Below are 23,464 nucleotides of genomic sequence, written 5' to 3'. Positions count from 1 at the left end.
AAAAAAATAACAGACATCCGATGTCTAAGTAAGTACTTCAAAGTAGCGATAATTCTGTAATGACGAGGTATATCGACAATGCTGCATCATCCGTAACAAATACATGGAAACCTTTAATACAGCGCAATACAAGTACAAACTACCGGTATTAGTACCAAAACTGATGAAGGATGGCAAGACAGTAATTATTAATATTATAAGGCAGAAAATTAAGTTCTTTGCAACAAATTCGTACGATGGCCAAAAGGAATACCGTTTTGGCGGTAGTCGCAGACGGGGCAACTCACAGGTGTATAACAAAAAAGTGTATAAGTTACATCTTATTAGGTTTTTTAAAACAATTAAGATTGGAATGGAATTTTCGTTTTTCACCATCTGACAATTGTGTTCTGCTGTCGACACTCTACAGTCTACACTCTTTAGAGTTAATAGCGGCTCGGGTTGATATAGCTCACCGCCAACGGGTGAGCGGCATTCATATGAAAAAATCGCAGCGGTGTGCCAGTGACTGTCGGCAAGACCAGCACAGGAACCAAAATATCCTCTGCAGTGTCTTACATGAGTTCTTGTCGTTGTAGTTCTATGAATTTTTCAATTTTCATTACCTGTTTTCGCTGACCCATAAACTGTTGACAGATTTGAAATTCTTGGTTGATATTGACTTCAGGTGCGTTTTGAATGGTGATGCAGTGTTCGCTGTTTATGTCGCACTCTGGCACATCCATTTGTAATCTCCATCCGCAGGTTGACTATCTGGTACAGATATGTCTCAGAATGGCATCCAGTTGGTGGATGTGGGGAATCCCGCCTTAGTATCTGAGCTTGGCGACTATGTGAAACACCTGTTAGTCAGCGAAGACATGAGCGATGTTCAGTTCGCTGTGGGACGTGATTATGGAGTCGTGAAGATCTTTCCAGCTCATAAGTATGTCCGAACTTGATTTGTAACAGCCGCTCATGTCTTTTCTACTTGCCAAATGCGTTGGGTTTTGTTAAGTTTGTTTGCATTTGTGAGTTTTTGCAGGGTCATAATGGGTGTCCGCAGTCCCGTGTTCCACACGATGTTCTATGGAAGTTTACCCGATAACTGCACATCTCCCATCGAAATCCCTGAAGTTTTTCCTGACGCGTTCGCCAATATGCTCAGGTATGCATCACAATGACTGTCATCCGGTTGTTACGGTACTTATTTGTCTCTCTTCACCGAATGCTGTCTCACGGTAACACAGAAGATTCTGCAGCTACTTGTACACCGATGTGGTGGGAAATTTCACTCTGGACAACGTTTTCCACACACTGGGCTGCGCCGACAAGTACGACTTGCCCCTGCTGCTAGCCATGTGCGCTGAATTTGTCCTGAATCAGCTCAACATCAGCAACTGTCTGGATATGCTGGATAGTGTAAGTTTGCCGTAATAGCTGCACCTCCTTTGCAATTAACAATCGCGTTTGCTTAGGCGGTGCACTATGGAAACGTCGCGCCAAGTATCCTGGAAAAATGCTTAAGCCTGATTGACGAATCAGCCAAATCTGTCTGGCAGTCGGCTCGATTCTTTGCGATCGGGCAAGAGGCCCTACGCGCGATTCTCAGTCGGGACACTCTGACCGCCAACGAAGATTTAATCTATTTGGCTGTTGACAAGTAAACGAAACGTTCTGTTCTACTTCAACTGGACATAGCGTCGATTTCCGTATTGGTCGCATTTCTGGTAGGTGGGCCGTCAGCATGTGCACGCGAAGGAACTTGGACCCTTCGTTCGGCAATCGGCGTGAGGTATTGGGCGAGGCGTTGTTCCTCATCCGGTTTCCGCTCTTGACGGATAATGCAGCTGCTGGATGGGCCCGTGAAGGTATGCTGGTCACATCGATTCGTAGGTTTTGTTTTTTGACTCGTATGTGAAATGTTTTGGGTTCTTCAGAGTGGTTTGTTGCTGCAATCGGAGGTACTGAACATCTACCACTACAAACACGCCACCATCAAACCGCATCTGCCGTATTCTACGAAACCCCGACAAAGTCAGTTTGGCGGTGCGTTCTTTAAATACTGCAAGCGTGTTGTAAAAATACTTCGGTATTTCTAGATGTGCGGGCTGAGGGTGTAATTAATTATACGGTTCCTGATGTCAGGGCACTGCCGGAGCTACCTGCCTTTTCGTTAAGCGAACCCATTACTGTCAGAAAACTGCTCTGGTGAGTGACTCAAAAGCAACCGGAAACTGGCAAGATGGGGGAAAGATAACACCCTTGATGTCTGTTTTGCAGGAGCCTTTATGTCACAAAGTTAACTGACGGTGATTCTGCTTATCTGACCTTCCGCCTGTGGTGTTGTGGCGGTCCGAAACTGACGTCGTGGACGTGCCAGGCTTATGCAAACATGCGTGTGCTGCCATGGAAAACGGAAACTGCACCAATTACGAAACGTATGTGTACGCAGTTAGTTTAATTTCCGACAGCGACAACCTATGATTATGACCTCGCGAAGGGGCTAACTTGAAATTGTGTAGAGACATCCCACTTGTTCAACAATGCATATGGTTACGGTTTCCCGAAATATATCGCAATGGAGGTAAGGGTGTGGAGCCGGGAAATTGGTAACTTGGTATTCATGAAAGTTTGCATTTTTAGCAGTTACTGGATACGGCGAGAGGATACGTTAATCCTCAGGACTTCTCCTTGAGATTGCAACTCAAAGTGACTGCTGACCTTCCTACTGGAAATTCTGTAATGAATTGAGAACAGTGCGCATGCGGATCACTGTGAACGTATAAAAATTAGGAATCAAGTGATGCGGCAGAAGGGAAATAAATTTGCGTTCTCAAAGGTCATAAGTTTCCTAGCACAGCACAGAGTAGATGGTGGTTAATTGTTCCTGTGCGTTTACGGATTTTGTACCGATTCTTGTTGCTGAATTTTTGGTAACCTTTAGGATCACAACTGGATTAGATAAAAAGAAATACTTCCATTTAAAGGTTCTCATATTCGGAGGAAATTCTGATGCTTTTCTATCAGAACACTGGGAACAGTACCGGCTATATAATTTGTCATGCGTGGGGGATCTAGACATGATTGCTTGAATTCAGTGAGCTCACCAGTACAATAAATAAACCGCGATTGCATACAAACAGTACGATGTACGCCTGTCTAATGTGTTTATTATTTTTAATGCACCGCAGCGAGTGTTTTTTCTATAACCCTCTAAAAAATATGCAACAAAAAACCCGTAAAAAACAATTCCAGATAAAGGTAACAAACCATCCCGTCAACTGCACAAATGCCACTATTCCACAATTTTTTTTCCCCGAACGAGCACACAATTTCTGGCATCGCCATGATGAACACGACCTCCTTGGCGAACTTCACCATCTACACGCAGCACATTTCGTCCAAAAAATAGATAAAAAATTACAGACAATGGACTTCGTCACTTCGTTACAAACAGTGGACTTCATAATGATGTGTGCACACCAACAGGACCACCGTCGACAACGCTTTGCATATGGACTGGTATGCGTAAAGGTCATGCGGATGTCCAGTGTACCATTCAACCTGTAAGGAACCGGTTCGACTCGTAGACACTATTATAGCATATCGGCTATCGCATAAGGAGGGGTTCTCTTTATAGCATTCACTTTTTTATAAGAGTTACATTCAGTTTTCGCGGAACCGAATGTAATTTTACTGATGCAGAGAGCATTTGCATAGCATTCAAGTCCGGTTGTATACAGATAACAACTTAACGGTGTGAACCGGATGCATTTCGATGCATTCAGCTGATGGTGAGTGTCGAATAGTAACGAGCAACATTCTCGTTTGACAGAAATTACCTATCTAAAGCAGCCAGCAACGTTCATTAAGAAAGAATAAGAATTTTTATTATGTGTATTGTATACCAATGACTAATTCTCATGATCTCTTTTGCACGACTCCTGCACCGATATCTTCTCAGCGTAATTTTATGAATTTGATCATTTCGTCTTTTCGCTGAATCATAAATTGTTTGTTGATTTGAAATTCTTGGTTGATATTGGCTTCAGGTACGTTTTGGATTTGTTCTGCCGTCACTGCGGCCCACGCAAATGATGCAATTGGGATTTGGATCCGCAGGTTCACAGTCTGCAGAATGTCTCGAAATGCCATCCAGTCCTTGGATGCGGAAAGCCGTGCTGGGCTCAAAACTCGGCGACTATGTCAAGTACTTGTTAGTGAGCGAAAACATGAGCGATGTCCAGTTCGCGGTGGGGCGTGATTATGGAGCCGTGAAGATGTTTCCAGCTCACAGGTACCGTATTTTACCAATTAGTGACCGCAGCGTTACTATATCTTTGTAAAGGTTATGGGACCTTTATTTCGGGGCAAAATATTTTTAAGGTGCGTGTGCCCGGTCGAACGTTACGTAATGCGTTGTTTTAACTGTAACGAGAGTGGACATGTGCCCAAGTTCTGCAAAATGCCGAATCAATGCAAAGCTGTTGAAGAACCCGAAATAATGGGTTCAAAAAACTCGCAGGGGTAAACAGCGATAAAAAGTATATGCGAGTTACGAATGTTAATCCAAAACATTTTCGAAATATAAAAATCAAATGTTGCAACATTAACAGTATATTTTCTAAGAAAGAAGAAGTTAGGCAGTTTTGTTCTGAGTCTGATGTTAGTGCGCTTACGGAAACGTGGGATCAAGAAGTTTATTCTGATAATTTTTTTGCTGACCTACGCAAATTTAACGTTTTTCGCCAATGGCGGAAATCGTCGGACAGCCACGGTGGAGTTGCTTTAGTTTTATCGAAAAAACTAAAAGGTTTCAGGCGCACAGATCTCGATAGAGATGATCTGGAAATTTTGTTGGTAGAATCGCCTGTTCTGGACTGTTTATTTGGTGTTGTCTATATACGACCTTCAAAAAAGGCTTTGCTAATACCGGTACTTGTTGAACATTTACAAGAAAATCTTTCCGTCGAGTTACGTAACAAGCTTATTTTGATGGGTGATTTCAACCTGCCAGATATCTGTTGGAATAGTATGAGAGCCCCTACCACTGCGTCTCAGCTGTTGCTTAATTCTATGAAGGAATTTAATTTTCGCCAACTTATACACTTCCCCACTAGAGAAAACAACATCCTTGATCTTTGTTTGATTTCTACGCACCGCTTTGTCACGGACGTTGAATGTGTGTCACCTCCATCCGCTTCGAATGACCATTATGCTTTTCAGTTCCGCGTTTATTATAAATGTCGTAAAACTGAATTTCAGTCAGGTGGTAAGCACTGGAAAATTCCTCCTGATAAAATCGAACCTTTTCAAAATTCATTAACTGCAACAGATTGGCAGTGTGTCTTAACAGATAGTGACCCATCTGTTATGGCAACACAGTTGGAAAACGAGATTTTAAACGTTGCACAGCGTTTTTTTACGTACAGCGAACGTACAGCTAAAAAAACTAAAAATATCCGTTAGCCATTCGTAAAGCGATAAATCGTAGAAATAGGCTATTCCGCAAAATGCAGCAAGAAAATAATGTAGCAAAAAAAGACAGTTTGAAAGGATTATGGAAGGCCGATTCTCTGAAAGTCGACACTATTCTCAAAGCACACCGCAGGAACGCCATTTTAGACGTTGCGACGGCGACCAGAAATAATCCGAAAAAGTTTTGGCAGTTTATCAAACAATGTGTTGACAAAAAAACTCTGCCGCCCATTAAAACGCCAGAAGGTACCACCCTTTTTTCAGACGGCGACAAAGCAAACAGATTTAACGAAGTGTTTCTCGAGTCTCAAAACAACTGCCCTTCTCATTGCGCTATTTTGCCTCCCAAACCTAGAAACAGGGAAATTGTTTTTAAAATAAGCGAGAATGACGTTTTAACGGCTCTAAACGAAATGAAATTCTCTTCCTCTTCCGGTCAGTTCAAAATCTCTAACTCGTTATTAAAAGCATGTGGCAGCTCAATTGTGACACCCCGCTTGTTACTTTGTTTAATGCTTGCGTCAAATGCAGTACATTTCCGTCGCACTGGAAAACGTCATACGTGACACCACTTCCCAAAACGTCTGTTGACCAAAGGGTGATAACTAATTACCGCCCTACTGCAATTCTGCATCCTACTTCAAAAATTTTTGAAAGGTGCATTGCGAACTATTTACGATGCTTTCTGGAAAGTAATTGCTTGTTAAGTGAAAACCAGTTTGGATTCCTTGCTAAACGTAACACGGAACTGCAGTGTTTGGTTTTTTCGAAATTTGTTAAGGACTTTATTGATACCGGAATTGAAGTTGATGCGATAATGTTAGACTGCACTAAAGCCTTCGATCGGGTAGATCACCATTCCTTGTTGACAACACTCGGTTTGCTTGGTATTGACCCCGACGTTATTAGTTTGTTGAATAACTATTTACTTGGTAGGCAACAGATTGTAGTCGTGAATGGTGTATTTTCAAAACGTGGGGTAGCTACAAGCGGAGTACCACAAGGTTCGGTATTAGGCCCAAATCCCAATACTGTTTATTTGCGAAATTAACGGGTTGGTGTTTGTTCTGCTTAATGGTAGCAGGATTTTTATTTTCGCTGATGATGTGTTTTTATGTAGGCCTATAATAACAGGCGACGACTGCACAAAATTTCAAGAAGATATTGATGCCGTATATAATTCAGCTCTTGCTAAACGATTGACCTTTAACCCGAAAAAATCAGTACACATGCGCTTCTCCATGAAGCGAAGTTTGAATGACGTACATAAATATGTTCTGAACAACGTTGAGATTGAAAATCATCCTGTCGCCAAATATTTAGGGTTGTTGGTCGATCGAAAACTGCGGTGGAGTGAACACACGAGTAGTTTGTGTACCAAGATCCGGAAGCGCATAGGCTACATTTTATCGCTTTTTAACCATTATGATTCTGCAGCACTTATTTGTTTATATAAAGCATTAATTTTTCCCCTTTTCGATTATTGCAGTCCAGTTGTTAAACCCTTTTTTAAAACTCATAGAGACGATCTAGATAAATGTGCGCTGAAATTTCTGAAAAGATTGCGAATGGGCAGTGCACTTACGGATTACTGTGGCCGGCTTCGCGAAATAAACTGGGACGGGGTTGAATTACGTCGCATTAAAACCTCTTTGTGTGTTGCATATAAACTCGTATTTGGCATGCTACCTTTCGGTAACAACTTTTTCATTAGTTATGAGTCAGTTACTGCCGCTAGCACTGTTGCAGGTAACACTCGGAATGCTGATCGGATGTCGCGCCACCCGTTCCCGATCCAAGCCGCCAGGACCAGTTTTTGTGGAACGGAAGTGCCAGCCAGCGAAGACTCCTTCGCATGGAGGATCGCTAAACTCTGGAATGATCTCGATCTGGATCTATCGTCGTACCGCTCACTGCAAGCCTTCCAAACAGCACTGGAAGACGTCTCATGGAAGGAGATCGCATCTGCTGAAGACCACCTGCCATCGAATAACCTTGACCTCTGATAAAATCGATGAATTGTTTATTTCTTTCTTTTAAGAGTTTAAAATTGTTGTTCCTGCTATTTGATTATGTTGACCTGTCTATAGATCTCGATAAGGAGTGATTCCTTGTATCTGTAGGCATTAAGCAATTAAAACCTAAACCTAGGGAAGAGGTTTTCAAGGCAGACCATTCAGTGGGCCGGAGTAGGCTGTTTTCGGGTGGGCTTCTAATGTAGAGAACTGATAAAATAATACGGTGTAGTTCGACATTTCCTGCATTCCTGACATTTTTACAATATGGACCACGAATCGGACACCGGAGTCGAATTATATTAATGAGCATAATTCGACTGCAGTTCGTGTAATCCGGTTTGTTCTGATCTGTACGACTTGCGAAATCCGTTTGGTTGTGTTAATTAAGTTTTTAGTTGTCAGTTTCGTTATGCAGGCCCTTACTGCAGGGTCATAATGGGAGTGCGCAGTCCTGTTTTCTACACGATGTTCTACGGAAGTTTGCCCGATAACTGCGCATCTCCTGTCGAAATCCCCGACGTTCATCCGGACGCTTTCGCCAACATACTCAGGTAGAACCGCCCGCGTCATCCTCTTATTACGGGTAGTTGTTGGCTAAGTGTATCATTAGAACACAGAAAATTGTGCAGCTACTTGTACACCGATGCGGTGGGGAACTTTACCCGGGATAACGTCTTCCACACAGTGGACTGCGCGGACAAATACGACTTGCCATTGCTGGTAGCCATGTGCACCGAATTTGTCCGGGATGTGCTCAACATCAACAATTGCCTGGATATACTGGATAAGGTAAGGTTGGCCATAATATCCGCCCCTTATCTGTTATCGGCAAGCCGTTCTGCTCACAGGCGTTGCACTACACGAATATTGCGCCAAGTATCCTGGAAAACTGTTTGAGCCTGATTGATGAATCACCAAAATCTGTCTGGCAGCCGGTTCGGTTCAGTGCAACCGGACACGATGCCCTAAGCGCCATTCTCAACCGGGACACTCTGACCGCCAACGAAGATACCATCTGTGCGGCGGTTGACAAGTCAGCGAATCTTTAAGCTCCTTTTTCAATGAGACATAAAGTCGAGTGCCTTGCCTTTCTATTGGTCGTTTTGTTGGCAGGTGGGCCACCAACATGTGCACACAGAAGAATCTGGACCCTTCCTCCACCAATCGGCGTGAAGTATTGGGTCAGGCGTTGTTTCAAATCCGGTTTCCGCTCTTAACGGATATGCAGCTACTGGATGGGCCCGTAAAGGTATGGCGATTTGCGGCAGTGTATTATATACTAAAAGATTAAAACGGTGCTCGTAAAGCATCTCCACTGGAATTGCTCATTCAGCGCTCCTAGAGAGTGGTTAACTGTTCTGGTTGAAAAAGGATGCAAGGCCACGAAATCAGCTGTGATTACGATACAAGAATCGAGATAAACCAGAACCATGTGTCCAGATCGCAGGCCCGATCTATTTGAATGTCCTTTTACTCATTTACGAACGAGTCGGAACGACAAAACTAAACTAAAGTCTCTGTTATAAGCAGTCTGGCCATGCTGCGCAGCCTGCGCTCATGGTCAGCTGGCAACTGGACAGTTAGTTACATCGTGAACCGTTCAAACGACATTTATCCCCTTTACTATTTTGCCACTGATTACGGATGACCTGACCAGCCTGTGCTAATGTCAGCCCTGTGAAAGACCGATTAGTCTTGCGTAGATTTAAACAGTGATCCACCGGAATGCGATCAAGCCTGATGGATGCGAAATATTTTGTTTTCTTCAGAGCGGTTTGTTGCTGCAATCGGAGTTACTGGACATCTACCACTACAAGCACGCCACCATCAAACCGCAGCTGCCGTTTTCGACGAAACCCCGACACAGTTCGTGCGTTCGTTTGAAAAAATGCTACCTTTTGGCATGTTTAGATGGGCGCGCTGAGGGCGTTATTAGCTATACGGTTCCAGATGTCCGGGCGCTTCCGGAGGTACCTGAGTTTAAGTCAAGCGAACCAATTACACTCAGAAAACTGCGCTGGTGAGTGCCTCACCGATTAGAAACACAATTAAAAAGATGGGGGAAGGGATATTCGCCCTTGATGTTTAATGCAATGCAGGAACATCTACGTCGCAAAGACAACTGACGGTGAGTCTGTGCATCTAACGTTCCGCCTGTCATGTTCTGGCTGCCCGAAACGGACGTCATGGACGTGCAGATGCAGAGATGCAAGTGCTGCCATGGAAAAACGGAAACTGCACCAATTAAAAGACTTATGTATTGTACGCAGTATGTATCTGTACCGTATATCTAAATTTCTCTCTATGGGTCAGTGTAACCTGTGACAACCTTAATTTCTCTCCATCGGTCAGTGTAACCATGATTATGACCTTCAAAACGGTGTTGTTACATTTTGCAGAGACATCCTACTTGTTCAACAATAAGTACACTTGGGGATTCCCAAAATACATCTCTATGGAGGTGAGAGTTTAGCCGAGAAGGAGCAGGGTGACAAATTGCTCACCAACGTTCATATTTCCAGGAATTGCTTGGTCCGGTGAAAGGATATGTTAATCCTGATGACTTCTCCTTGAAACTGCAAGTCCAAGTGACTGCTGAACTTCCCGCTGGAATGGATTGTACAGACAAGCAGTGCGCATGTGGATCACAGTGAACAGATACAAGAATCGGTTATCGCCTCAATGAAATACAATTAACTACGTTTGAAAAGGTAGTAAGTTTCTTCGCGCAAGATGGTCATGATTGTTCTTGCGCGTTTACGGATTTTTTACCAATTCTTCTTGCTGAATTTTCGGTGACCTTTGGGCTCTCATCTCTCTGACGTTTTGTGGAGATGCTGGTGCTTTTTATCGACACAGTATCATCTGTATATGTACCTTAACGGCTTAACATGTGTCGACTACATGCGTATAACACTGGATGATAAAACTGAACAATAAAATTATCACACTGGGTGAACACGAATGGTAAATATTGTGCTACATTTTGACGACGGATACAGTTGGGTATTACTGAATCTGGTTGAATTACATGTAAAGCGTTATTTTGTGCGACAGTTTCGCTTGTGTTTCTTAAAAATTACGGTTCGAATGTTTTGCGTTGTTGTACTATCTACAGTCACTTATTTAAAACAAAATCCGATTGTGAATATTGTGCTAATTAAATGTAATAATACTGTGATTGTAAACACAGAACGACGTACGTATGTTTAATGTGCCCATTACTTAATGCACTCCTGTGAGTGTTTTCCCCGTAACCAGCTAAAAAAATTGCAACAAAAACCCATAAAAAACAATTCAGATTAAAATAACAAATCATTCCGGCTATTCCGCCAAATGCAAAAATGCCACTATTCCACAAGTTTTCCCCGACAGAACACAAACTTTCAGTTGCCGGGCGGCGTCGGCATCATCCTCCCGGGCGCCCATACCCCGGGGGCGGTTGGCGCAGGGGCACGCGCCCCAGTGTGCGCAATTACCGACATGCGCTGCTCCAACCCCGTCCAAGCTCCGCCTCCCCCAGCCCCGGCGCCCCCGGGCATCCGCAGCCCGATCTGTGCGATCTCCGTGGCCGACAGGTTCCAGGTAGACTGCACGGCGCCCGCCAGCAGCGGCGGCGGCACGCGGACGCCCAGCGGCTCCCCGCCGCTAAAACCCAAACTGCGCAGGCTGTCGGAGGCGACGGAGGAGCCCCCGCTGAGGGTGCTGATGGAGGGCAGGGCGGGGAGGCTTGGCAGGGGCAGCAGTGGGGCCACGGGGGGGTGGCGGGGTGGGGTTCGGGGGCGGGGTGGCGGCAGGCCAGGGCGTGGGGATCCCGGAGGTAGAGTCCTGGGACTGGGAGGCCGAGGAGCCGCCGGAGGGGCTCTCCGTGCTCAGCGACGGCGTTTCCACCTAACGACGCAAGAAAGAGTTAATAAAACAAAGCTTCTACAAATAAATATTCAATTTTAATAAATCACGATTCAAATTTTCCAAATTTATTAATTAATTATTAAATCGTAAATGTATATAATTCTAAGGTTATCTAGCTAAGTTTTTGCTAGCACATTACGCATTTTATTGACGTATGACGGTTTTATAATATTATTAAATCAAACAGCATTTTAAAAACAAATTACAAATAATATTTCGATGGTAAAAAAGGCACAGTAAATCATTATTCTCTTTAAGGAATTCTGTAAAATAATCAGAGAATTTGTAAAAAAACAGCTGTGTATCGACGCTGTTCTGGCGGTGGTTAATAATTTCCGGAAATACCAAAAGTTTGTAATCCAGCTTTATACGAGTAAAACAATGTCACCACAGCATTGCTAATTAAGGATGTTGGTTTTTTTACTTTATGGCTGTTTTTCGTGGGTGTGTCCGCATGGACGTTGGGTTTGACGCGTTTCGCGGCGGGGCGGGAGGTGGCGGGCTTCTTGCGCTTCTTGGGCGACACCTCCACCACGGGCAGCTCCGCCCGGGCCTTGGCCACCTGCCGCAGGCGTTCAGCCTTGGGAATAATCCGGTAGATAAAATGCACACATTCCTCCTGCAAATACAATTAATTCGTACTTATTCCTTGCAGCAATCCTACATCAACATACAATAACCACAGCGGCGTTTGTGCTCAGTTCGATCGTAGAAAAGGGGCTACTAAATCAGTGTATCTTCGGCACTACATCAGTGTACTTCAGAGAATAGTAACAGTCAGCAAAAATAACTTCGTGTACTTTTTGCAGATAATTACGCCAACGCTAATAAAGTAAGTAGAATGTGCACATAAAAATTAGAATAAAAAAATAAAACACATTACGTAGAATACTCGTAAACAGAAAGCTAAAAGCATAACAAAATCGAACTGGAATAAAAATGAAAAAGGTGCCGACATTCTGAATGCCTACTCACCAGCAGACAGCGATCGGCCATACTCTGCGTGATGCGCAGCCGCGACTTGACGTAGTGCTTCATGCGCAGATAGTCGTCGCAGCCTGTGGCCAGCACCACCTCACTGTCCACCTCCAGTTTACTGCGGAACTCCACAAACTCCTCCAAGGGACAGTTGCGTCCGGCCAGACCGATAACGAACTGCACGGCCGTCTGCAGCTTCAACAGTGGACTGCCATAACGCTGCAACACATACCGACAATTACAACCAAGTACCGACCACAACGTCCATCCAGCATGGACAAGGACGTTATAACATTCTCATTAAAACTCATTTTGCTTTCGAAACAAACATCCCGGAAGCCGACAATTTTCACCACCAGAAATTCTGTAAATATTCTCAGCATCTATTTTTTGAAAAAAATATTTACAGTCATAAAACCGGAAGTCTGTAAACCTATCAGAAATGTTCAGAATATCGGCTGCGAATTAGAAGTTAATGCTGACATGAGTGACATGTGAGCGCCATTCGATCAGTGCAATACAACTCGAAATGGCGCCAATGCAACACGAGCAGAACCGCAGACTTACTCCGTGAATTCCGCGCGGCGTCTTGATGGGGAATCCCAGACAGATGATGGCCGTACACAGCGACTGGCAACCCTCCAGCAGTGTGGCCTGACAGGCCAGCAGCGCGCCCACCCCCATCCCGACTAGGATCAGCGCTTTGTCGCTGTGCAGTCGCGCCATCTACCAACAAGACACAAGATACAACGTCAACTCGGGAAACAGCAGCACGGCGCCGTCGTTGCATGCGATACTGTGGTGCGCACCGGGAAGACGCCTTCTGACAAAATATAATAATAAAAGAAAGAAATCCTTCAATAATAGCAGACAGTTTTAATATCTTCATATAGAAACACAGTCATTATACACATCAAAACAGTATCAAGCAAGTTTTTCGCAAAAAAAAAAACAGTACAGATTTTCAGTTTAACCAGTGTCAGATGCGCCCAAACATACGTATGTCCTTTCAATTTATTTTTACCCCTTATTAAATTGGCACAAGTATATCAATTTACTTTATTTATATTTCTTAAATAAACTGTCACAAGTATGTCATTTTATTTCATTTTTACCAATTATTAAACTGTCATAAGTACATAAGTCATTTTATTTTATTTTTACCACTTATTAAATTGTCATAAGTACAAATGTCATTTAATTTTTCCTGCCAGAACTGCTGCATTAATAACCAATAAATAGAATGTATCTTTCGAATTATACTCATCCGCAAGAAAATGCACGTTTGGCCGCATCAGCGACAACGCCAGGCAGGACCTTGGAATAATGGTATCTTACCTCGAGAATCGTGGTTTTGGTGTTGGTCATCCAGTTCTTGTAGAGATCATTGGGAGTGCAGGTGCGGGGATGGGCGTCCGGCGCCACCTGCACCAGCAGGCCGAACTGGCTGAAGAAGCGCAGGAAGACGCGACTGCGTGCGCAGTCCGCCTCCTTCTCCTCCAGACCGCCTTTGGCTTTCGAGTAGGAATAAGGGTGCGGCGCCATGATGAACACCACCTCCTTGGCAAATTTCACCATCTATACACAGCACACTCCGTCAAAAAATAATAAACCAAATAAACAAAAAATGGTAAACGAAAAAAGTGCTTTAATTATCAATTTTTAACAAATAATCAAAATTTTCAAAGACTTTCAAATAATTTTGCCGCACCCAGTAAAAGAATTCACATCTCCCACACCCGCTGTAGGAAAAATTTAAGAAAGTAAAAAAATTGCACTTAATACAGTACTACTTACAGAAATAAATGGACGAATGAAAATAATTATTTACACAAAAGTTCACTACGACAGAAGTGTTCGAATATACCGTCGCAATATTTTCACAAGCAAATTTGAAAGCAGCACAATATAATTTTCGCATACAACCGCTAAAAAATTCTTAATATTAACTGCTACATTTTTCGGCGCCGACTAACCGGACTAAAGCTGAATATCCGACTGCCCACGGGATCCCAGGGTTCCTCCAGTAACTTCATCAGTTTCTCAGTGCCACCGCCCACATCCGTGCTCATCGGCAGCATGTAGTTGAGCAGACTGTTGACCAGCTCGGCAATCTAACAAATTCTTTGTTACAACCTTACATCTCGTTCAGTCTTTAAGTAATGCAGATTAACCTTGGGGCGGAGCGTCTGGAGGATCTCGAAGTAGATGGCCAGCATGGGCGGCGGGAGATTCTCGATGATGACGGAGTGCAGCCAGTACACCATGCGTCCGTTCCACTGCGTGCCGGCCATCAGGCGCCGGAACCGTCCGGAGCATTTGTCCAGACTCAGCCGGCGCAGAATGGCTTCTTCCGGGTCCTGCTCACACATATTCACGGATCAAAATTGTTGTCCACTGTCTCTTAATCCATAATAACATGCAAATACAGCTAATGATATTTGTCCAAACAAGTATCACCTAATTTATTGATTTTTAAACGTACGTTGATTTAAAACGTTGAATTAAATTTATTGATTTTAATTTATTGATTTTAAGGCCTCGTCCCGAATTCAAAGCGAATCTCGTTGCGATACAGCAACTCCACCTCGCGAGGTGGCTCCGCGTACCGTATCTGTAGGCGTGGCCACTGCATACAGCCACCTCGTGCGGTTGAGCAACCGTACCATAGCGAGATTCGCTTCGAATTCGGGACAAGGCCTAAACGATCAAGCACACGTTCTGCACATCATAAAAGGCAAAACCGCTATGTAGAAAAAAATACAGTTCAAGCTCAAACAACTGGTACAGACTACAGTGAGTACAGACATTGAGCAGAATTCATCTAAATGTAGAAATCACTGGATAAATGAAAAATGAATTAACTAATTAATTCAATAAAAAACAGCAAAACATATTTAATTGGCGTTAACTGATTTTTTGGTCTTTATTTTTCAAAATCAGCTTACCGAAGCGTAGGCCAAACGAACATGTCGCTCCTGATACAGAATCCGTATGCAGGCATCGAAGAACACTTTCTGCCTGGCCGTCCATGAACTTCGCCTGTTAATTACACATTCAACATAATAAATTTCATGCGACAACTTTCTTTCGCTCTGCTGTTACAAATGCCACTCAAATGTTTCGTTAATGTAGCAAATCTACACCCATGCAATATCAACCGCATTAAAAAGCAGCATTCTATCAATTTTCGATGGGTCAGTTTCTCAAGTTGCCAACAAGCTTGCAGACATACCGTATACAAACATAATGCCCTCTACAATCCGTCTCATAAAAAGAAAACAAAAGAAAGTACTCAACTACGATATAAATGCTAAAAATGTTCAACCTAAAACATACAGCTCATACTGTCTTTTCGCCGCACCACTTTTCATGTTGAATATTTCCTGCGTTTATATTAGAATTTATTAGTCTTTATTTTCAAATGGAGTTCTTTACTTTTTGATCGAATTTATTAGTATATATCGCTTGATTTTGTACAGTTTCTAACCAACCTCTGATAGGTCTTGGCCAGGGGATCCTCCATATCCATCATCCTAGCGCCGCCCTTCCCCTTGCCCCCGTGGGCATTTTCCGCGTCGGGCCTACTGCGGGTTAGATGCTGCTCCATCTGCAGCATGGCGCGTTTGGCTTTGCGGTAATCATAAGGACACAGTTTCTCCCGCTCCTCGCCGGCGCCCTCCTTCTCGTCGGCTGCAACGGATTCCGGTAGTGCGCTGTCCGATACGACGTCCACAAACTCTCCTTCGCCCAGCTCGTCACTACACCAGAAAACATACGACACATTCCTTATCTTTGTGGTTTAAAAACACAACGCAGCGATTCGGTACCATATTATGCAGCACGCATCATTCAACCCATGTGACTCAATCGAAATTTACATTTGGCAACGTGCATATAACCCTGCGCGCATATTCATAGCAACAACTTCACAAACCTCGTTTTTTAATTAAATTTACCGAACAAACTCAAATGTACTCTATTCCCATTTATCGTTTTATCAGTTAAATAAATAATAACAGCAGTTAATAATTATATGCATAGCTTCATTGCAACCATTTAAATAAGCAAGTAATCCGTTACAAATAATATCCAGTCAAAACAAAAACAATAATTTATAATTTAATTTTAAATCAAATTTAAATTATTACCGCAAATAAATTTGGATCTACTCTACTGAATATTTAAATATATTCCATTTATCAGTGACATACCGCAGCGGCCGGATAACTACGCCCAAGGATTTAGGTAACCATTGCAACACAAAGCAAACCGTTGTGACCACTGTAGATAAGTAAGGATAATTCGAATTTAAGGATCAAGGATCTAATTAAAAAAACTTAGCCCGAAACAGGCTAAACTATACAGATTAAAATTCCACAAAATTAACATTAAGCGCCAACGCACCTGTTCAACGACGCCATCTCCTCTCCGCGTCCAAACAACACCTTGACCCCGCTGCTCAACCATCCCTTCTTCCCGCTCTCCGCCGCGGCCGACGCCTCGCCAAACCGGTGATCCACGGCCAAATCCACCGTCCACGGACGCCCGCTGAAGCGCTTGACCCGCTCGGTCAGATACGCGCCCCAGACGGACGCCGTAAGGGGCGTGGCGTTGCGCTCCTCCACGGGCTCCGCTTTCTTGCCCTGCCCCTCGGTGTCCAGGGTCCAGATGGAGGAGGACAGGGAGACGTTGTCGGGTTCCAGGGGCTGCGAGGAAGCCGAAGGGGCCACCAGGCTGGACTGGGTGGACAGCGAGGGGATGCCGAGGGTGTCGATCTCCTCCAGCGCGGTGTGGGACACCGTCGGGAGCTCGGTCTCCACTTCCGCCACGTCCATGGCCATGTTGAGATCCAGGGGGAAGTCGGACGGGGGTGGCCCGAGGGGGGAAATGGAGGGCGGCTCAACGACGGGGAGCTCGACGACGGGTGTACTCCGGGTCACTGTTCACGTCGTTGCAATAATTCAGTCACGATGAATTTTCGAAATGCTACTCACTTGTTATTTGAAATGCATTTCTGACATTTTTCTTATGATTTATTTTACCCATTCGTTATTTTTACCCACCCGTTTTAATTTACGGTAGCTTCATTTGATTTACGATACTTATTTAAATTTTATTATTATTATTATTCTGACGCTATATTAATTATTTTGGTACACTTTTAGTTAGCATTAATTCATTTACGGTATTTCATTTCAAACATTTATTTTTGATTAAATTTGCTCTTCGCTAATTTAATGCTCTTTTTTAAAGAAGTACGAGTACCGTATTATGTTTCTCATTTTCGTTAATTTTCTACTCGTTATTTTTTATTTTACTTTATTTTTTTCCTGCGTCATAATTTACAGCGCAATCTACAGAAAAGTCTACGTCTTTCATTGTGCTAGACTAGATCTAACCTTTGATGCGGTAAATTTTGTTGGCTTCCGATCCTGCTACGATGGAAATAACATGTGTCTGCTGCGTCCGTTGTGTGCGACTCGTTGGCCGCACTAGCCCAACACACAGAGCATTGATCAATCAATATTTGGAAAATATCCAATGCAAAAAATATTGAATAAGAAATTAAGGAAAATAAAATAACCAAAAATAAAATGGTCAAAATAAAAAATAAAGGAAAAAAAATCAGAAGATGGTGTGCAATACGAGACAAAAATAAATGATACCACAAATTTTCTCACCAGAACTGCTGATGGCCTGCCGCGTGTGCTCTTCTGGTTCCGGGTTAGCAGGTGATTCTTCCAGTTTAGGGATAATAACTGGAGCAGGCTCTTCCAGTTTTTGGTAGAAATCTGGCTCTTCCGGTTGCAGAGAACCTGCAGGCGGTTGCTCGGCGTGCTTGATAGGTGAGGGAGGTTGCTGTGGTGGTGGTGGCGGCGGAGTATAGACCGATGGCCCCGGATCGCTCTTGATGCTGTTCAGTGAACCGAAGGATGTATCGGTCAAACCTATCAACGAACGAAAAACTACCGGCATTCAATCAAAATAATAACAGCCACTGGGCGCATTGCAATGAAAACTAAGACAACGCCTGGCTTATGCAGTTCAACATGCAAGATGGTTTCCGCTGCACTATTTTTTTAAGATTTTTTAAGTTAACCCGTTTCAGTTTAATATCATTTTTCGAATGAATAAATGCAATTTTAATTTTAAACAGCGAACGTTTTATCGTTTTTCAGCTTCGACAAATCAACAGAAGTACTGTAATTACAATATTTCCGACTGGAAGTTCAGACAATTGGTGAGTAGCGACCATACCTGCAACCGCCATATCAAACTCATGTTGATATGGTCCCAGCGAATTCGAGGAGACGTCTGTAAAACATACACCGATAAACTAGAATCGTCGCTGATTTTCGATTTTCTATTCTAATTCAACTTGTTGGCAATATTAAAAAATTAAAATCAACTGCAAATCGTACTAATATTAGGTTGCTGCACTGACTTGTGAGTGCTGCCATTCTTTTTACGCCATGCAGCCACCATTCTACAGTTTCTCTACCACTGCGCTTAAAAATCACTCCAAACCAGGGAAACACTACAGAACGGAATTCTAAGAGCAAATAATGCCGTGCAGCATTTCATGCGATATTTATCGAAAATTAAATTCAATCCAGTGGAAAATCGCAACAGGAACAGCAAAGTGTGTGCATTATTCAACACGAACCTAACGTTCAAGGTAAATTCAAATAAATCTTCGATAAATTTAGGATAAAAGTGATGCTAAATCAGAAAAAAATTAATTTTTAACAACAATACACGAGTCAAAACACCCGATGTTTGGGTGAATAATTGAAAACAAGGGATACCTGCTGATTGTGAGAAGCTGTCATCCAAGTCCTCCATCTTCACGCGCGTCTCATTACGGACACTCTCCACAATCATCACGGACGACACGATATCCTGCAGCTGCACCATCTCCCCACCCCCGCCCCCACTCACATCCCCCATCGAGGCGTCTTCCAACTCCTCCATCTCGACATCCCGTTGCAGCATCTCCGACAGTTCCCCCTCCGCGGATTCTCGTTTCATCTCCATCTCCCCCTCCGGCACCCCGCCCTCTGGGGACGGCTCCTCCGATACGTAGGGCGGGGACCCCATCTGCGGTTCGGTGGGGGAGGATGGACTGAAGAGATCCGCTTCATCGCGCTGCTCCTCCTGCGGCTCGAAATCCGCTTCGGTGGAACGGAGAACGGCGTCGGCCGAGGTGAGGGGCGCTTGGAGACTGATGCGGGGTTCCTCGGTACGGGAGGCGGTGGTGGTGGTAATCGGGGGTTCGGGGGCAGGCGGGTGTGGGAGAAAGCGAAGGGGAAGACGCTGGCGGCGGTGCAGGCGGGGAGATGCAGGGAGGAAGACAGGCAAGCGATGGCGTCGAGCTCGGCGGGAGCCAGTTGGTCCAGGCGCTGCTGTGCTTCCAGGGGGGTTAGGGGCGTGCGGGGAGGGTGGGGCGGGGGTGAAGGGACTGGGGAATGATCGGACATGGTAAGTGATAAGGATTAATGACTTTGGAGTGAGTAATCAGGGATCAAGATGGATGATTCCGTTGAGCTACGATTTTCATGTGCAGTATGCTGTCAGTATGAGATCGGATGGTAGTCTTCGCCACTCGCGCAGACTACACGCAGTTTCTCATCGACACGAGCTGCTTCGAATCAGGAACCTCAAAAAGGACATTCAAGTTCAATCACAAAGGATTCGAAGGAAGAGATCTTTCTACTGAACAAGTTTACAAGTACGAGTACACAGAAAAAAACTAGAAAGAAAATACGAGCCAAAACTCAGCGAGAAAGCGAGATCGGCTTGCTTTCGTTCGTTTTAACGCAAGATACAGCGCGAGGCGGTTGCAAATGCAGCTTTGGTGCTGTAGTGACGCATTGCTGCACTGCTTTTTGATGTCTTCCATCGTTTTATTTTGGTTCCAGGGTTCCTGATCGCCTTTTAAAATTTAAACCGTTTCGAAATTTTATTAGATTCTTATTTAAACTCTGTACGAAACCCACATTCCTGGTACGCGTTTAGCGTCAATATTTTGCTTAAGGGTTGAGACACTGTTGTAAGTGTTGTTGTTTACAACTTGCATTTGCTTCGACTTGTCACTATGGCGTCCTCAACTCGTCCTGGTGAGGAGAACCCGCTGCGGGACTCGTCAGCTGCATGAAGCAGAGATTATTAGTCAATGGAGAATTCAGCGATGTGCGCTTCGCCGTTGGTCGTGATTTTGGCCCAGTGAAAATCTTTGCAGCTCACAAGTAATACTTTTCTCACTGTCATCTGATTTTCTTTGAAACTGCTGGAGCGAGCCCAGTACGCACCATCCATTCCCTTCTCAGCGGCGGGCATGTTATTTTACTTGTAGGAACATTTTGGCAGCGCGCAGTTCCGTGTTCTGCACCATGTTTTACGGGAGTTTACCGGAGAATTGCGCCGTTCCCATCGATATTCCGGATTTCATGCCTGACGCGTTCGCTAATATGCTCTGGTACGTTATGCCTTATGCGATTCGAAAACTTTACAGACGACACTCATACTCGTATGTCTAAAAAATACTACAATTATTTCAAAAATAAATATTTATTTTTATGGTTTTTTGTCTTTAATTTCCTTCTTGTTATTTCCATTTTAAATAAACGTATTCAAAACGTCGTGTTATTTTCGGGCGTTGGTCGTTGCTATTTTGATTTAATTCATTTAGATTTAGCCATTTGCACGTTATTTGATTCAGTTGCGATATTTGAATTTTGATAATCGTCGTCGTTTTTTCAGTTTTCTTATGTTATATTTATTTAGCTTCTGATTTCAACGCGTTTTTCACTCCGAATAAATGATGAATGTCTACTGAATTGTTAGTTGGTCGAAAATGAACTCAAATTGAAATCGTTGTTTGACTTTAACTAACATTGCAAGTACTGTATTTTCTCTTCGTTTTGGCAGTTTCATGTACACGGATGAAGTGGAGAATCTGACCGCGGAGAACGCTTTTGACACCATGAAATGCGCGGATAAATACGACGTGGCGCCGCTGGTGCAGATGTGTTTGGAGAAGAATTTCGGCCAGCTGGACGTTGACAACTGCTTGTCCGCGTTGGAAAAGGTGCGTCCTCTTGTAGACTGTTCTGCTCGTTGGCTTGACAAACGTACAGAAGCGGAATTCCTGAATTGAAATTTAAACTTAAAGCAGCAGTGATAACACGATTCTTACAGTAACTTCCAATTTGATGCACTATACCCGTATACATACTTCATTTACAGAATATCTACTGTTCTTTTCATTTTTTGGCTCCTTAAAAAATTCCTACTTTTAAGCGTTTAACTTCGGTGCTGCTGATTACAGTATCTTTGGAACTGTTATTATTCTAAAATTATTATTGATATTTTATTGTTTCGGGATTTATTTTATAGACGTAATCTTTGGTGTATTAAATAATAAAAGAAATTAAACGTGCTTGTTGTTTCATAGTAAATTTGTTTCAGCAGTCGGCGCAGTTGGTATTTTGCAGGCATTCCAATGGCATGCTGATAGTTTTCTGCAGAAGTGCTGGAAATTGCTGGATGAGAAGACGGAAGAGATTCTGCGATCGGACGAGTTCACGGGCATCCCTCGGGACACACTGCGCAGCATACTGCAGCGCAGCACTCTTTCGGCTGAGGAGCATGACATTTATTTGGCTGTGGAGAGGTATTTTTTTGTTACTGTCCGGTATACAACATAATCTCATAATAATAACTGTAGAGTAATTAGGGCAGTATATTTTGACGGCTTGCGAAAAATGCAGACTGAAAATAGTGCTAAACGATTTCAAAATGCAGTCAGTATTCGAACCGCCAGTTTTTGTGGTTCAAGTAGCCGCGGCGCGCGGGAAAAACACTAGTGATGCATAAGAGTGAACACCGTAGTTGTGAAAACGTTCGTATTTTCAAAGTAAGTACTAATATCGAAGTGAAAGTATTAGGTAATACGAGAGATACCACTAGCTCTAAACGGGCTTGCCCATTGCGCATGAAGGTTCTTAATGGTGGCGTTGTAGATGGGCCACCGAGGCTTGCAAACAGAATGACCTGGAGCCGTCCGCTGTCAACCGGCGTCAGATGCTGGGAGACGCATTGTTCCTGGTGCGATTTCCTCTGCTGACCGCCGCGCAACTTGCGAATGGCCCCGGAACGGTGATAAAATAATTCAGCAGTGATTAAATAATTTAATTTACTGATCATTGAATCTTTTCTTATTTAATTAATAATTTTGAATTGAATTTGGTTTTGATTATTTATCATTTTACATTAATAAATCGATTTAATCTTAATATCCTTTATTGTGATAGAATGGTCTGCTGACGGACAGTGAGCTGCTGAGCATCTTCCTGTACCAACATTCCGCCACGAAGCCACCGCTTCCCTTCCCCACGGAGCAGCGACGCAGTGTGCTGCTGGCCAAGGGATACCGTATGGACGACGCGGTGTTCGTGCGGGTAGTGGGTGCCGACTGGCTGCTGGCCAAAATTATCGGCGTACGCCAGTCGCTGCTGGTGATTCGGTGGGCCGGGGACGGTCGCGAAGAAAGTGTGGAGCCGGGGGATGTCGTGCTGGCTGCAGACATGCGGATCGACGATGGTTCCATGGCTGGAGTTGTTTACTCCCCTGGCAGCGACGTATTGCTGGATTGCACTAATCCCTGATGGGCTAAGCGTGTCTGGGAGGAAACAGGGTTTTGCATTTTATGCGCGTACGTTGTGAAATTTATTTTTTTACTGATTACAGTATTTTGGTTTGAGCACTTGGTGATGTTCCCTCCAGTGCCTGTTTGCCGTGATCTCGGCTGTTCTCCAGTGTTTTAGATCTGTTTGATACACTGTGTTTGTTCTGCGCAGGACCTAAAATCTTATGCTCGCATGCATATAAAATTTATTAAATACTTATAGACGACTAATAATACGAGTATCGCAAAATGTGCTCAGGTAAAGGGGCATGTGCACCCTGCTCACATAGATCGGAAATTGTGCTTAAAAACTGTCAGTCATCCCCTCGTCTATGTAAATATTCTGCTTCTAAATTAGTATTATCTTCGGTTTCAAGACAACTTCTACAAATGTGTCTGAAAA

At 43.7% G+C, this 23,464-nt stretch overlaps 4 protein-coding genes across 5 annotated transcripts; 3 read left to right on the top strand and 1 right to left on the bottom strand.

Annotated features, from left to right (window-relative positions):
* Positions 1-546: 546 nt before the first annotated feature.
* Positions 547-2,744, top strand: LOC129597826 (BTB/POZ domain-containing protein 1-like). Its single transcript, XM_055495514.1, has 11 exons — positions 547-667; positions 745-925; positions 1,025-1,147; positions 1,242-1,401; positions 1,458-1,642; positions 1,714-1,850; positions 1,920-2,016; positions 2,082-2,190; positions 2,263-2,420; positions 2,505-2,566; positions 2,626-2,744. The coding sequence occupies exons 2-8, from the start codon at positions 765-767 to the stop codon at positions 2,092-2,094; spliced, it is 876 nt and encodes a 291-aa protein (XP_055351489.1). The 5' UTR covers positions 547-667; positions 745-764; the 3' UTR covers positions 2,095-2,190; positions 2,263-2,420; positions 2,505-2,566; positions 2,626-2,744.
* A 1,386-nt stretch (positions 2,745-4,130) lies between these two features.
* LOC129597806 (BTB/POZ domain-containing protein 1-like) lies at positions 4,131-9,402 on the top strand. Its single transcript, XM_055495486.1, has 7 exons — positions 4,131-4,279; positions 7,907-8,029; positions 8,108-8,267; positions 8,327-8,511; positions 8,592-8,727; positions 9,248-9,348; positions 9,390-9,402. The coding sequence occupies exons 1-7, from the start codon at positions 4,131-4,133 to the stop codon at positions 9,400-9,402; spliced, it is 867 nt and encodes a 288-aa protein (XP_055351461.1).
* A 1,284-nt stretch (positions 9,403-10,686) lies between these two features.
* Positions 10,687-20,166, bottom strand: LOC129597776 (uncharacterized). Of its 2 annotated transcripts, XM_055495443.1 has the most exons (14): positions 19,181-20,166; positions 18,630-18,686; positions 18,053-18,319; positions 17,771-17,863; positions 16,776-17,310; positions 15,863-16,129; positions 15,317-15,410; positions 14,543-14,728; positions 14,345-14,482; positions 13,707-13,946; positions 12,936-13,094; positions 12,366-12,587; positions 11,815-12,009; positions 10,687-11,369 (listed from the first exon to the last, which is right to left on the bottom strand). In XM_055495443.1, exons 1-14 carry the CDS (start codon positions 19,470-19,472, stop codon positions 11,127-11,129), a joined length of 2,988 nt encoding a protein of 995 aa, XP_055351418.1. In that variant the 5' UTR covers positions 19,473-20,166; the 3' UTR covers positions 10,687-11,126. The 2 variants fall into 2 exon arrangements, with proteins under 2 accessions (XP_055351418.1, XP_055351419.1); XM_055495444.1 differs by lacking the exon at positions 17,771-17,863 and having other exon boundaries at positions 19,181-20,165.
* Positions 20,167-20,248: 82 nt separating this feature from the next.
* On the top strand, positions 20,249-23,282 carry LOC129597777 (BTB/POZ domain-containing protein 6-A-like). The gene is made up of 6 exons (XM_055495446.1): positions 20,249-20,620; positions 20,728-20,850; positions 21,303-21,462; positions 21,869-22,047; positions 22,397-22,532; positions 22,688-23,282. The coding sequence occupies exons 1-6, from the start codon at positions 20,526-20,528 to the stop codon at positions 23,039-23,041; spliced, it is 1,047 nt and encodes a 348-aa protein (XP_055351421.1). The 5' UTR covers positions 20,249-20,525; the 3' UTR covers positions 23,042-23,282.
* Positions 23,283-23,464: the final 182 nt, after the last annotated feature.

Source organism: Paramacrobiotus metropolitanus, unplaced genomic scaffold (assembly GCF_019649055.1).
Source record: "Paramacrobiotus metropolitanus isolate TYO unplaced genomic scaffold, Prichtersi_v1.0 Parri_scaffold0000109, whole genome shotgun sequence".
Taxonomy (NCBI): Eukaryota; Metazoa; Tardigrada; class Eutardigrada; order Parachela; family Macrobiotidae; genus Paramacrobiotus; species Paramacrobiotus metropolitanus.
The sequence above is the reverse complement of the archived record's forward strand: the minus strand, read 5'-3'. Positions and strand labels throughout refer to the sequence as shown.

Bases quoted from the DNA above. Each gene is read 5' to 3' on its own strand.
- LOC129597826 (XM_055495514.1), top strand. From the start codon at position 765: ATGTCTCAGAATGGCATCCAGTTGGTGGATGTGGGGAATCCCGCCTTA. The intron at 1,402-1,457 runs GTAAGTTTGCCG...GCGTTTGCTTAG, and splicing joins GTCTGGATATGCTGGATAGT to GCGGTGCACTATGGAAACGT. The intron at 1,851-1,919 runs GTATGCTGGTCA...TGGGTTCTTCAG, and splicing joins TGCTGGATGGGCCCGTGAAG to AGTGGTTTGTTGCTGCAATC.
- LOC129597806 (XM_055495486.1), top strand. From the start codon at position 4,131: ATGCCATCCAGTCCTTGGATGCGGAAAGCCGTGCTGGGCTCAAAACTC. The intron at 8,512-8,591 runs GTCAGCGAATCT...TTTTGTTGGCAG, and splicing joins ATCTGTGCGGCGGTTGACAA to GTGGGCCACCAACATGTGCA. The intron at 8,728-9,247 runs GTATGGCGATTT...TGTTTTCTTCAG, and splicing joins TACTGGATGGGCCCGTAAAG to AGCGGTTTGTTGCTGCAATC.
- LOC129597776 (XM_055495443.1), bottom strand. From the start codon at position 19,472: ATGGGGTCCCCGCCCTACGTATCGGAGGAGCCGTCCCCAGAGGGCGGG. The intron at 12,010-12,365 runs GTGAGTAGGCAT...TTGTATTTGCAG, and splicing joins TGGCCGATCGCTGTCTGCTG to GAGGAATGTGTGCATTTTAT. The intron at 11,370-11,814 runs GTAAAAAAACCA...TTGCGTCGTTAG, and splicing joins CCACGAAAAACAGCCATAAA to GTGGAAACGCCGTCGCTGAG.
- LOC129597777 (XM_055495446.1), top strand. From the start codon at position 20,526: ATGAAGCAGAGATTATTAGTCAATGGAGAATTCAGCGATGTGCGCTTC. The intron at 22,048-22,396 runs GTATTTTTTTGT...GTGGCGTTGTAG, and splicing joins ATTTATTTGGCTGTGGAGAG to ATGGGCCACCGAGGCTTGCA. The intron at 22,533-22,687 runs GTGATAAAATAA...TTATTGTGATAG, and splicing joins TTGCGAATGGCCCCGGAACG to AATGGTCTGCTGACGGACAG.